The sequence below is a fragment of the Aotus nancymaae genome, unplaced genomic scaffold (genome assembly GCF_030222135.1).
Source record: "Aotus nancymaae isolate 86718 unplaced genomic scaffold, 86718_ANA_hifiasm-v0.15.2.pri h1tg000029l, whole genome shotgun sequence".
Lineage (NCBI taxonomy): Eukaryota > Metazoa > Chordata > Mammalia > Primates > Aotidae > Aotus > Aotus nancymaae.
This window is the reverse complement of record NW_026988442.1, coordinates 52,612,288-52,626,708: the sequence shown is the minus strand read 5'-3', so window position 1 is coordinate 52,626,708 and position 14,421 is coordinate 52,612,288. Positions and strand designations below refer to the sequence as shown.

The 14,421-nt window shown below is 38.3% G+C and overlaps 1 protein-coding gene across 7 annotated transcripts in view; it reads left to right on the top strand.

Annotated features, from left to right (window-relative positions):
• The window catches only part of MARCHF7 (membrane associated ring-CH-type finger 7), a 56,025-nt gene that overhangs the window by 21,546 nt on the left and 20,058 nt on the right, over positions 1–14,421 (top strand). For 4 of the 7 annotated variants that reach the window (XR_010344595.1, XR_001107883.3, XM_012454849.3 and 1 more), the window contains exons 3-5: positions 8,605–8,797; positions 10,928–11,095; positions 13,254–14,352. Coding sequence is in view for 4 of the 7 variants with exons in the window: in XM_012454849.3 (XP_012310272.1) it covers positions 8,605–8,797; positions 10,928–11,095; positions 13,254–14,352 (1,460 nt within the window). In the remaining 3 variants the exon portion in view is untranslated. The remainder of the gene's footprint in view (positions 1–8,604; positions 8,798–10,927; positions 11,096–13,253; positions 14,353–14,421) is intronic. The other 3 variants (XR_010344596.1, XM_012454850.3, XM_012454851.2) reach the window with 1 other exon arrangement.

The window sequence follows — 14,421 nt, the reverse complement described above, 5'->3', positions numbered from 1 at the left end:
TCTACAAAAAAAACTAAAAAAAAAAAAAAAAAAAAGCCAGGCATAGTAGTGCACGTCTAGTCCCAGCTACTCAGGAGGCTGAGGCAAGAAGATTGAGCCCAGGAGCTTGAGGTTGCAGTGACCCTTGATCATGCAATTGCACTCCAGCCTGGGTGACAGAATAAGACCCTGTCTCAAAAAGTAAAAGATTTACCATTCCTCAGAGGAAACACAAAGCTTGTCAATTTGGTCTGAAAGTGTACAGTGGAGTGATAGGGGTTTCTTCTACATCGGTGTGGAGATGGGTACTCTCCACCACATGAATATTTAAAACAAGGAAGAGCTGAAAGTCTTAGGTTGTTGCTCATGGTTAAGGTGATTTTGGTCTGGAAATTTTTCAAAGCAGGATTTATTTACTTCACAGTCAAGGCATTAACTCATGGAAATAAGGAGCCCAGGAAAAGAATATCATTCTGGGTTTGCTTCTGTTCCTGTGTATTACATGATTTTTAATGATTAATCATTTGCCAGTAGATAACCTTGATGTAAATTTGCAGGTGTCTTTAAAGTTCTTTTTTAAGAAATGGCTTTATTAAGTTATAATTTCACATACCATAGAATTTGCCCAAATAGTCTTTAGTATATTCACAGAGCTGTACAATCATTATGGTTATCACTATACTATTCCTCTAGTCCCTCTTCCCCTACCAGTGCAAAACAACCATTAATCTACTTTATATCTGTAGATTTCCCTATTTTGGATTTTCAGATACATGAGTCAAAACATGTGCTTTTGTTAGTAGCTTCTTTGACTTAGCATATTTCCAGTGTTCATCTATGTTGTAGCATATATTAGTACTTTATTTATTTTTTGTAGCAGAATACTATTTCATTGTATGGATATGCCATATTTTGTTTATCCATTCATTTTCTGATGAACGTTTGGGTTGTTTCTACCTTCTGGCTATTATGAATACTGCTGCTATAGACATTCATATGCAAGTGTCTGTGTGGATTTGTGTTTTCACTTGTGTTTGATATGTACTAAGAATAGAGCTGGGCATGGTGGCTTATGCCTGGAAACCCATCACTTTGGGAGACCAAGATGGCAGCAGTATTTGAGGCCAGGAGTTCAAGACCAGCCAAGGCAACATAGTGATACACCATCTCTACAAAAAAAGTTTTAAAACTAGCCTGCTATTGTGGTACATACGTGTAATCCTAACTTTTTGGGAGGCTGAGGTGGGAGGATCCGTTAAGCTCAGAAGGTTGAGACTTCAGTAAGCTATATTGGCACCACTTCACTACTGCTGGGGCTGTAGAATGAGACCCTATCTCATAAAAGAAAGGAATGGAATTGCTGAGTCATGTGTAACCTCTGTGTTCAATCATTTATGGAACTGCCATACTGTTTTCAAACTGGCTAGATCATTTTACATTCCCATTTGTGTATATGAAGATTCCAGTCTCTCCACATCCTCACCAACACCTGTCTTACTTTCTGATTCTAGCCATCCTAATGGGTATGAAGTGGTATGTATCTCATTTTGGTTTTGATTTGGATTTCCTTGATGACTAATGATGTTGGACATCTTTTCATGTGCTAATTGGCCATTTACTGTACATTTTTAAAAAATGCCTATTTATAATAGCTCCTTTGCTCATTTTAAAATATAGTTGTCTTATTACTGAGTTGTAAGTGTTCTTTACATATTCTAGATACAAGTTCCTTGTTGGAGACATGATTTGCAAATTTTTTTAATTAAGATTTTATTTTATTGGATTGTTTTCAAGGCATTTGTGTTGGGAAAATATATATATATATATATATATATATTTTTTTTTTTTGAGACGGAGTTTCGCTCTTGTTACCCAGGCTGGAGTGCAATGGCGCGATCTCGGCTCACCGCAACCTCCGCCTCCTGGGTTCAGGCAATTCTCCTGCCTCAGCCTCCTGAGTAGCTGGGATTACAGGCACGCGCCACCGTGCCCAGCTAATTTTTTGTATTTTTAGTAGAGACGGGGTTTCACCATGTTGACCAGGATGGTCTCGATCTCTTGACCTTGTGATCCACCCGCCTCGGCCTCCCAAAGTGCTGGGATTATAGGCGTGAGCCACCGCGCCCGGCCGGGAAAATATATTTAAACCTTAGAAATAATTTTCTGAAAGCATATGTTGATTTATACAATAGTAATAGTAAATTTCATTGACTATAGTTCTAGTAAACCTCTTGTTGAAAAGGTGGTATGAATAACTGTTATGAAGGTATATAGAAATAAAATGAAAATTGAATGCCTGCTAGTTATATAAAGTTATTTTCTTTCCATTGTATACAGAGCATCTATAGTTATTAAGTCTCCAAACTGTCTTATTGATGATTTCTCAGACATAAAGTATAGTATTTTAGCTCCTTTGGTTGGGCTAGATAGCCTTCCACCTCTCTCCTTATTTTTTGCATTATAATTCACATACCATAGAATTCACCGTATCACAGATGGCCTTTTGAATTGGAATCACTGATGAAAAGTATTTACTCTGGGAGCCAAATCTGGGTAGAGACTGGAAAATTAATGAAAAAGAAAACTCTGTGAAACTCCAGTGTAAATTTAATTACTTCCGTCTAGTTGCATATGAGTACTGATAATTGGGAGGCAAGAAATGCCAAAAAAAAAAAAAAAAAAAAGATTAATTGGTTTTTATAAAAACACACTTTTTTGAGTAAAAAAGTTTGTATGCATTGATACCAAGAGAGTAAAAGACAATCTGTAGAATGAGTGAAAATATTTGCAAAGCATATATCTTACTGGGTACTGGTACTTATATCCAGAATATATGAAGAATTCTTACCTCTCAGCAATAAAAGATAACCCAATTTCACATGGGCAAAGGACTTTAATAAACATTTTTTCCAAAGATACATTAATGGCTGATGAGCACATGAAAAAAGTTAGTCATTAGGGAAATACAAGTCAGAACTACAATGAGATACTTGACACCCACTAGCATAGCTAAAATAAAAAAGATGGACAGTCTTGTTGCAGTGACTCATGCCTATAATCCCAGGGAGGCCAATTTTGGGAGGCCAATCTGGGAGGATTGCTTGAACCCAAGAATTTGAGACCAGCCTGTGCAACATAGTGAGGCCCAGTCTCTACAAATAAATAATTTAAAAATTAGCTGTTCATGGTGGCCCATGCCTGTAGTCTCAGCTACTCTGGAGGCTGAGGTGGAAGGATTGCTTGGGCCCAGGAAATCAAGGCCACAGTCACCTATGATTGCATCACTGCACTCCAGCCTGGGCAACAGAGCTGAGACCTGTCTCAAAACAAAACAAAACACAAAACAAAAAGATGGACAATCACAAGTGTTGGTGAGTGGTGGAGAAATTGGAACCTTCATACATTGTCAATGGGATTGTAAAATGGTACAGCTGTCACAGGATCCTTGGAGTGTTACTTTTCTAGCTGGAAGCCTCTGGCTGGTGGTGCCTTTGTCCGAGTTTTGCTCAGGCCTGCTGGGCTTATTCTGCCTACTTGGCCTGGCAGGCTTTGCTTGAGTCATGCTGTTGGCGCAGATCCCATGCCTGCCAAGGGTGAGCCAGACACGGATTGGGCAAGGGGTGTGTGAGCAAGTGAGCTCAAGATCTGGCCACTGCCTACAGCCAGGCATGCTGGGTGCAGTGAGATGGGCAGCTCTGGGCGCTGGCACCCTGTGAGGCTGTGGGTGAACCAGGAGTACCACAGGCAGCTTCTACTGTGGGCACCAAGCAACATGGTGGCACCCAGAAGCTTGGAGACACCAGGAACCACAGAGCCCCAAAGAGGTTGTCACAGCCCTGGTTTGTGGAGCCCCTAGGTTTGGGCTCCTGGAAGGATTAGAGCTCTTCCACAGTGAGCGGGGGTAGGGAGGGATGTTTTCAGCACTGTTTGTGTTACATTTCTCCGAGTCCCACCTTTTGACAGGTCCCAAAGTCTTGTCCCGTGTCTGTAAAGAATGAGGTTATGCAAACAGTTGGAGGGTGAGCAAGGTGAAGAGGTGCTTTATTGAGCAGTAGCACAGCTCTCAGGAGACCCAAAGTGGGTAGCTTCTTTCCTCAGGCAGGTCAACCCAATGAGTATGTAGCTCTTAGTAGAGAGGAGACCAGGCAGGAGTGGGTAGCTCCTGTCCATAGGCAAATTGGCCTGACATCTAGCTGAGTCTGAGATTTTTATGGGCTTCAGAGGGGAGGAAGTGCATGCTGATTCATCCATGGGAGGCCATGGGTGGGCCTGGAGTAAGTGCCGTGAGTTCTCACTCTGGACTGTGGAACTGGCAGCCCAGCCTTCAGGCCATCCCTGGTTTGAAGGTGGGGTTTCAGTGGGGACCTGCACCTTTTTACCCAAGAGCATGTCTGCCTCCTGCTGCTGTTTGTGGCACCCAGGCTGTTGGTACTAAGGGATGTCTACAGGTCCATGCCAAGCTGCCCTCAGTACCCCCTTGGCCTCTGTCTGTGCTTCTTGGTGCCTAAAGTCCAGAGGGGGCAAAGGTACCAGGAGGCTGGTGTGTTGGTATCACCCCGAGCATGCGAATACACAGCTGGGTCTTGACAGCGCCCAAGCTTAGCCCAAACTTTGCTCCGAGCAGTAGCTGTCGGGGAAAGGGAGGTTTCCCAGGCTCCTAAGAGCACAGGAATACCGAGGTCTGCAGCCACATCTGGGCCTGGGAGCACAGGGCTCCCACCGTACCAACTTGGAAGTGGTTGGGGTTCCCACCTGTTGCTGGCTCCATGGAGCACACAGACCCTGCCACGCCTCCCCTGCTGCGGCCGGCGTTTGTGGTAGCCACTCCAGATGGGCCGCTGCTGCCATCACAGCTATTAGCATCAACCTATAGTTCGAAAAATAGTAATTCCCTAAAATATTAAACATCAAGTTACTACATGATCTATCAGTTACACCCAAGAGTATTAAAAACATACATCCACACAAAAGTTTACAGTTTGTAGCAGCATTATTTATACTAGCCAAAAAGCAAAAACAACTCCAAAACTACTTGTTTAAGCAATTCGTTATGCCCAGGGTAGTATACTTTGAAGACAGACTTACTCCCTGATTTCATTTGGCCTGTAATTCTAGACAACAGAAGAGATAATACATTGTTAAATGAATCTAACACTTTATTTAATTGTTCAAAGAATTCAGAGGGAAAAAAACTAATTGTTTCAGACTGAGGCTATTTTAACAAAAAGGGACAAAATTGGATTGTAGGAACCAGGAAAAGGTTTGATTTTGAACTTAAGCCAATAGCAAAACTAGCCAAAACCTTCCTCCTATATACTGACATTACTTATACTGGTATGTATACCTATATACTGATATTAACAAACATTTTTTTGTCTCAGATATAGCCATACAATCTACATGTTGTGTCATGAGTCACGAAAATTGTTTAATGAACAGTGAGTGTCTGTAAGCCTTTGGGTACTTGCATTCAGGAATCAAAAATGAAATTCATTATCTAAATTTGTTCTCCTATAGTTGGTATTTTTAATGAATGGCATAGTCCTTTATCTCACCAGTAGACAGTACCAAAAAACTGTTTTTTCTTTATTTCTCACATTGTCCCTAAATCTGATGAATTTTTATCTTTTATAATTGCTCTCTATTCCCATTACTTATTTCACACTGACTTATTTCTGGCTATTCTAATGACTTCCTAATTGGTTTCTTTCTGTTAATTTCATCTATTTTATCTTCCACATGCCTCTAAAAGTCTTTCTGTATAGTAGTAGACATGATGTATTTCCCCTTTGTTAGTTCCCAAAATCATGTTTGCAGAAGTGCTATTCAGTAAGTTTATGTAGTGTGTCCTAAATGGGAAAAATAACAAGTTATGGAGTTTGTTCAAGTACAAATGCATCCAATTTAAAATACTCATTTTGAATTATCCTTCAGGTTTTGGGAGTATATTAAAATGCCTTTTTAAAAATTGGAGACAGGATTAGGTATTAGTTGCTATTTTAGATTTCCTACTGATCAAAAGTGACAGTTCTTTTTAAATTTTAAATTAAAACATTTTTATTTTGGTCTCTGAAATCCAGAGATTTTAGAACCACTGGCCTGCAGGGCAAGGTCCCTGATACCTTGATGATAATGGCACATGAAATGGTTTGATTCTGAAATATCAGATTAATTTCATTTCTTGCGCTAGCTCCAGTTTATCGATTAGATGTCTGTAATATTAGGTACAGAAGGCTTGTGAGGCTAAGTTTGTGCTAAGCTGAAAAATGCCATATTCAATTTACAAAATACTCTCTAGGCAAAGGATGGGCGAAATCCTGAGATAGCCCATTCCCAACTTTTCAGCCTCGCACCTTTTACTTTATTTTCAAAGTTCCTTCTCCAGTGTTAACATGAACTAATACATCCCCTGAATGCATGCAGTATGTTTCTCATAATTGAAGCATAATTGGCTGGGTACATTGCCCTATGCCTGTAATCCCAGCACTTTGGGAGGCTGCCGCAGGAGGATCACTTGAGCCAAGGAGTTCAAGCTTGAGCAACGTAGTGGGACCCCCATCTCTACAAAAAATAAATGTAAAAAATTAATAATTGAAGTATAATAGAAGATCAAGTATATGTCTTAGAAGAAAGCCAGGCCAGCTGTGGTGGCTCACACCTGTAATCCTAGCACTTTGAGATGCTTGCTAAAGCAGGAGTATTGCTTGAGCCCAGGAATTCAAGCAGCTTGGCAACATAGTGAGACTCTGTCTCTACAGAATAAAAATTAGCCAGCCATGATGGCATGTGCCTGTGGTCGCAGCTACTCTGGAGGCTGAGGTGGGAGGATCAAGGCAGCAGTGAGCTGTGATTACGCTACTGCACTCCAGCCTGGGCAACAGAGTGAGACCTGTCTCAAAAAGACAAAACCAAAATATCTGGTGGTAAAATGGCTTATACATCTTTTTATGTTGTCTATTTGTAATGTCTTTTTTCCTTTACCTACCCTGTGAACCTCAAGGTTACCTCCTTCTTTGACTCTTCTGCATCCTTCAAACATAGGCTCTTTCTGTAAAACTTTCACTGTATCTACTATTATAGTACTTATTTATATTACAATTATTTATTTACTTATCTGTTAGCTGTACTTTAGAGCTTTGATGGAACACATTATTTGGGCTCTTGTGTTTATCATGTGAATTTTAGATTAATGTAGACTGAAATTATGGCCTGTTATGCATTCCATTTTAACCCTTGTTAAACAGAAGAACACTTCAAAGAACTTGGTTTCGTTTTAATATTCTTTAGTATAATAAACTGTTTACCACATACTTAACCCATGGTAACATGCTTTAAAAAATTGTTTTTCTTTTATATCCAGAAAAATTGCTTTTGTTTTAGAGGTCCTTACTATCTCTGAGCCATTTAGATTATATGCCAAATGTGTCTTTCTTAGTCTATCTGTGTCCTGTCTGTGTGTATTTGTCCTAGTAAGTACTTTGCCATGATGGAAACAATTTTGTAAAAAGAATGGTACACTTTCAATAATTGTAGTTGAAATATGTTGTCATTTAAACCTAAATATTTAAGGAGACAAACTAATCCATTTTTTAGTGCATTGTGGTAAGTGAACTTAACCAATTAAAGAATTGGGGAGAAGTAAAATAGTTTTAACATTATCAGTGGTATTTGTGTTATGAGCTTTATTTTGTGTACATATATGTTAAAATAGAAAACCATGAGCCAAGTTTTAAAATGTACTTGTTTTAGTTGTTGATTGACTGTTGAAGAAATTTCTGATGTTAGGTTTTTTGTTTTTTGGTTTTTTTTTTAGCATACCCTTATTAGTGTTGCATGACTGTATTCTGGAGACTAGGCATCAGAACAAGGATGTTAGTTGAAAAATCTGATTTTCATAGTAGGGTAATTCACAATCTTTTTATAGCTTAGTGTTCTGTCTACCTCTAAGAGGAAACAGGGTTTCTAAAAATATTGAAATATGAAACAAGTGCAACAAGGATTCCATTTTCAAAAAGAAAAAAAAAAACTTGAAATATTAAACCAGATAAAATAATTACAGTTATTGGTCTTCAGTGTTGCATAACCAAGTGTTTCTATGTAGTTAAAAAGAGAACTTACTCTAAATCAGATTGAGAGCCCAGCAAAGTACAATTATAGTATATAGTAAATGGACAAGTGGGTAGAAGGAACAAAGACTAAAGAAGAGCTACATAATAGAGGCTGGGCATGGTGGCTCACATCTGTAATCCCAGCACTTTGGGAGGCAGAGGTAGGCGGATCATGAGGTCCGGAGTTTGTGATCAGTCTGACCAACATGGTGAAACCCTGTCTCTACTAAAAATACAAAAATTAGCCTGGTGTGGTGGCACACACTTGTAATCCCAGCTACTCAGGAGGTTGAGGCAGGAGAATTGCTTGAACCTGGGAGGTAGAGGTTGCAATGAGCCAAGATGGTGCCACTGTACTTCAGGGCTGGGCAACAGAGTGAGACTCCATCTCAAAAAAGAAACAACGAACTACACAGTAGAAAAATGGACGTTTATGGGAATTTATTAGAGGATTGTGGGTTAAATTTAATACTGAATGCAGCCTTTTGTTGTTTAAAAATATTTTTTGAACTTACAGTCTACATCAGCATCAGCATCTGCATCACCATTTCAATCTTCATGGTATAATGAATCCGAGATAACTCAGGGAGCACGCTCGAGATCACAGAACCAGCAACGGGATCATGATTCAAAAAGACCTAAACTTTCTTGTACAAATTGTACTACCTCAGCTGGGAGAAATGTTGGAAATGGTTTAAATGCGGTATCAGGTAAGAATTAAGTTTCTGTAGGTATTTTAAGCCTGTTTTTTCCCCCAGGTGTATAACACAGTTGTTCTTGTTTTCGGAATGAAGAAAGTAGATTTTATATGAAGACAGTGGCTCAGAAATGTAGTGGAATTTCCAAAATCTTACTTTAAATTAGTGCTAGAACTGATATTAACTCTTCTGCATTTTTTCTTGTATATTTGATATAGATATCCTACATAAACAGGATATTAGTAGATTTTAATTAGAATAGCTGGTGTTACATGGTAATCAAATTGGTAAATGTGTATATTCTTTTGGTTATTATATTGTTATAAGGAAAGCTAAATCTGCTGATATGTGTTTAAAATATTTCTTAAGCATGTCTTACATAAATGATAAACATTTTAGTATGTAATATTTTCAGAAAATATGGAAGCTCTCCTGGTCATGGTGGCTCACACCTGTAGTCCCAGCACTTCGAGAGGCTAAGGCAGAATGATCGCTTGAGGCCAGGAGTTTGAGGCCAGCCTAGACGACATAGTGAGACCCTGTTTCTACCAAAAAAATTAAGAATTAGCTGGGCATGGTGATGCATGCCTGTAGTCCCCAGCCACTTGAGAGGCTGGGGCTGGAGGATTGCTTGGTCCCAGCAGTTTGCGGTTACATTGAGCTATGATCATGCCAGTGCACTCCAGCCTGGTAGACAGAGCAAGACTGTCTCTTAAACAAACAAACAAAAAATATGGAAACTCTTGAATTAGAAAAAAACGGTGGTATTTTAGTAGGAGTTCTATACAAGGAATTAGAAAGTCACAATTTTAGTCCTCTAGATGTGTGGTGCTGGGCGAGGTCCTAACCACTCTGGGGTTTGGATGGTCTATCCATAAAGCTGCGTGCCTGGTATTGTACTCAGAGACACATATTTTTCACACACATTGAAAAGATCTTTTGTGGAAAGGTCAGGAGGCTACCGTCCTACTCATATTCCTCTTCAAATGAAATGTTAGCTAGTGCCAGTGTTCAAGAGGAGTCAAAGATTATGATGACACAATTGGAGGTAAAATTCTTTAAATGTTTATGTATTACCAGTTGAAGTGGTATAAGCAATTCCTGTCTGTTTTGATAAGCTGGACTGCCATGGGAAAGACAGTGCCCATCTGAAGGATATTAAGAATGTCGTTATGGCTAAGAACAGACTGACAGTAACTTTGTAGAAAAACACCACTGTGCCAGAGATATTTTTGTTCTCTTCTGCTATGTGAAAACATAATACACTGGGCCTTTTCTCTTAATAAAGATGAATTATTAAGGCTACTAGGATTAGGGAAGAAAGAATCAAATATCAAGGTAAATAGTGAAGGAAAGAAGTTGAGACTTAATTTTTACTTTTAAATGAAATCATATCTAATAAAATTTTGATAACTGTAACAATACTTTAATTCTTAGAATAAAGAATTCTAGAGTAGAGAATTAATCAACTGTGATAGCACTAAAAATAATTCTGATAAAACTGTATTGTTGATATTTTCCCTTTCCAGGTGGCTTTAATTTTGATATTGTCAGTTCTCCAGCATCACTTTCATTGACTTTTTGTGAAATTCTCTATTTTTGGAAAGATTTACATTTTTGTTCTGTAATCATTTTACAGAATGTGTAGGTAGATGTTGTGGGAAGTGACTAAGGCATTGACGTCATATATGGGGGTAGATTTTAGTGTTAGGCAGAGAAGACTGTTTGGAGAAGGAAATAATTTTTTAAGTGATTAGTTCATTTGTGAATAATTTTATGTTTTACTGAATTTTGTTTCTGATAACTATATAACAGGGGATTCTCGTAATAAATACCAGTAAAGTAGGGGCGTGTTGGCCACTTTTGGGGATGCGTTGGCCCAGCACTTTGGGACACCTGGGTGGGTGGATCACTGGAGGTCAGGAGTTTGAGACCAGCCTGACCAACACAGTGAAACCCTGTGTCCACTAAATATACAAAAATTAGCTGGGTATAGTGGCGCGCGCCTATAGTCCCAGCTACTCCGAAGGCTGAGACAAGAGGATTATAAATAACAGTAACCTTCCTCTGTATTACTGAAGATGTTTTTATCATCCAGGGCCTTGAAAGTTTTCTCTGAAATAAAACTTAATTTATTTTAAGATTCATCTTGGAGGCATAATCAAGTTCCTAGATCTTCATCAGTGGTACTTGGGTCATTTGGAACAGACTTAATGAGAGACAGGAGAGATTTGGAGAGAAGAACAGATTCCTCTATTAGTAATCTTATGGATTATAGTCACCGAAGTGGCGATTTCACAACTTCATCATGTATGTATAAATTACATTAAGTATAGCTTATTTCATAATGTTCCATTTTTCTCTTTATTACTAAAACAACAGTGCAAAGGAATAAAGTTTATCTTTTATCTTATGAAGATTTCAGAATACCTTAATATTTTTTCTAGTATTTTACTTATTTTGACCTTAAAAAATAAATAATTTGAAGTACAGCAGATGAATATGAGTATCTAGATTCCATCTACCTTTACATTGTTTACTTGCATTCTTCCTTTTATGAATGTCTGTGTTACAAAGTAACATACTAAATCTTAAATCCCCAAATCTAATTTGCCTATAACATGTAGTTTAATAAGTAACTACTTCTTATTCTGAAGTAACTAAAAGTTGAAATCACCATTTTAAGGCATAATTTGGAATTACTTCAGTATAACATGAATGTGCCTCTAGTTTTATTAAATTGACCTCAAGACCCACACTTTGTTTTTTGTTTGTTTGTGTGTTTGTTTGTTTTGAGGCAGAGTTTTGTTCTTGTTGTCCAGGCTGGAGTGCAATGGCATGATCTCGGCTCACTGCAATCTCCCCTTCCAGATTCAAGCGATTCTGTCGCGTCAGCTTCTCAAGTAGCTGAGAATATAGGCATGTGCCACCATGCCCAGCTAATTTTGTATTTTTAGTAGAGACAGGGTTTCACCATGTTGGCCAGACTCATCTTGAACTCCTTATCTCAGGTGAGCCGCCTGCCTCGGCCTCCTAAAGTGTTAGGATTACAAGCGTGAGCCCTGCACACAACCACACTTTGTATCATTGTACATAGCCTTAAACTATCATACTAAGTAACGGAAGAAAAAAGGCTGCTAATTGAAGTTGACAAATAGGCAGAAATGGAGCTTGATTTACATAATAGGAAATGATGTTTTGTTTTTAAAGGTTTATTTGGCCAGGTGTGGTGGCTCACGCTTGTAATCCTAGCACTTTGGGAGGCCGAGGTGGGCGGATCATGAGGTTAGGAGATTGAGACCAGCCTGGTCAACATGATGAAACCCTGTCTCTACTAAAAATACAAAAATTAGCCGGGTGTGGTGGTGTGTGCCTATAGTCCCAGCTACTCGGGAGGCTGAGGCAGGGGAATCACTTGAATCCGGGAGGCAGAGGTTGTGGTGAGCAGAGATCTCGCATCTATGCTCCAACCTGGCAACAGAGCGAGACTTCATCTCAAAAAAAATAAAAAAGGTTTAGGCTATTTTAATTTATTTTATTGAGGCAAAACTTTGCTCTATTTATAACAAATGAAAACATTTTACTTCCTTGGCTTTGGATGGTAGAGCTTTAGTAGACAGTATCGATAGCTTCTGGTTTGGGAGTATAAAAGTATAAAAGGTTTGGGAGTATAAAAGTACAGGATAGAAATAGATTTAGTTCCTAACATTTACCCTTTCATAAATCTTCATGTATTAGCATAGTATTAATTTAGCTCTTACACAAGGTGTATAGGGTAGTTTCTTTGCAAGGAATCCTATGGTATTTCTCATCTTATTTGAAGATTTAAACCACTACTTAAGGAATCCTTTCAAAAGTGCAGATGTCACAGCCCTATTCTGATTCATAGTTCCTAGCCAATATTTAAAAGCAAATGTATTTCTGATGAGAAGCCAGGGATAAAAACTGCTATTAACCTGAAAGAAAGAAAAATTATCATAAAATTACAAAGGTTTAAAACAACTTGTTAATTTATTGCACAGAGTGAAAAAAATCTAGAAAACAGTCTCCCTAGGATGATTTTGCTTTTAATCATTTTAAGAGTCATTTACATTGTATTATTTGGGCTGTTTAAAATTGTCTCAACTTAAATACTAGATATTATTGTATCATATCAAATAATTTCTGATCAATGAGTTCAGCTGTTTTAATTTTATCAAGTAATGTTTGCTTTTCATAAGCTCATAATACGTTTTTCTTACATATATTTGTAATGTTGACTCTACACAGCAGTACTGGATTTTACCAGTAAGAATAGAAAGAGAAATATGTTTTTTCTATAATAATAGTAAACTCTGTAGTTACAATATAACAGTATTCAGTTTGAATCCAGTGCTTTGTTTTGGCACTCAACATGGTTAATAAATGCAAATAATAATGCACAAATTATTTCATGTAATTGGTTGTCTTTACTTTCTTTCAAAAATAGACATTCAAGACCGAGTTCCTTCATATTCACAAGGAGCAAGACCAAAAGAAAACTCAGTGAGCACTTTACAGTTGAATACATCATCCACAAACCACCAATTGCCTTCTGAACATCAGACCATACTAAGTTCTAGGGACTCCAGAAATTCCTTAAGATCAAATTTTTCTTCAAGAGAATCAGAATCTTCCCGAAGCAATACACAACCTGGATTTTCTTATATTTCAAGTAGAGATGAAACCCCAATCATAAGCAATTCAGAAAGAGTTGTTTCATCTCAAAGACCATTTCAAGAATCTTCTGACAATGAAGGTAGGCGGACAACCAGGAGATTGCTGTCACGCATAGCTTCTAGCATGTCATCTACTTTTTTTTCACGAAGATCTAGCCAGGATTCTTTGAATACAAGATCATTGAGTTCTGAAAATTCTTATGTTTCTCCAAGAATCTTGACAGCTTCACAGTCCCGTAGTAATGTACCATCAACTTCTGAAGTTCCCGATAATAGGGCATCTGAAGCTTCTCAGGGATTTCGATTTCTTAGGCGAAGATGGGGTTTGTCATCTCTTAGCCACAATCATAGCTCTGAGTCAGATTCAGAAAATTTTAATCAAGAATCTGAAGGTAGAAATACAGGACCGTGGTTATCTTCCTCACTTAGAAATAGATGCACACCTTTGTTCTCTAGAAGGAGGCGAGAGGGAAGAGATGAATCTTCAAGGATACCTACCTCTGATACACCATCTAGAGCTCATATTTTTAGAAGAGAATCAAATGAAGTGGTTCACCTTGAAGCACACAGTGATACTTTTGGAGCTGCTGCCAACAGACCACAAGCATCTACAGCATCAAGCAGTGCCACAGCAGGTGGCTCTACATCAGATTCAGCTCAAGGTGGAAGAAATACAGGAATAGCAGGGATTCTTCCTGGTTCCTTATTCCGGTTTGCAGTCCCCCCAGCACTTGGGAGTAATTTGACCGACAATGTCATGATCACTGTAGATATTATTCCTTCAGGTTGGAATTCAGCTGATGGTAAAAGTGATAAAACTAAAAATGCACCTTCAAGAGATCCAGAAAGATTGCAGAAAATAAAAGAGAGGTAAATTTGAATGCCTGTCTTAAGCCTATAAATCAAGAATATATTAGCGAAAGAACTCTTTTCTTTCTT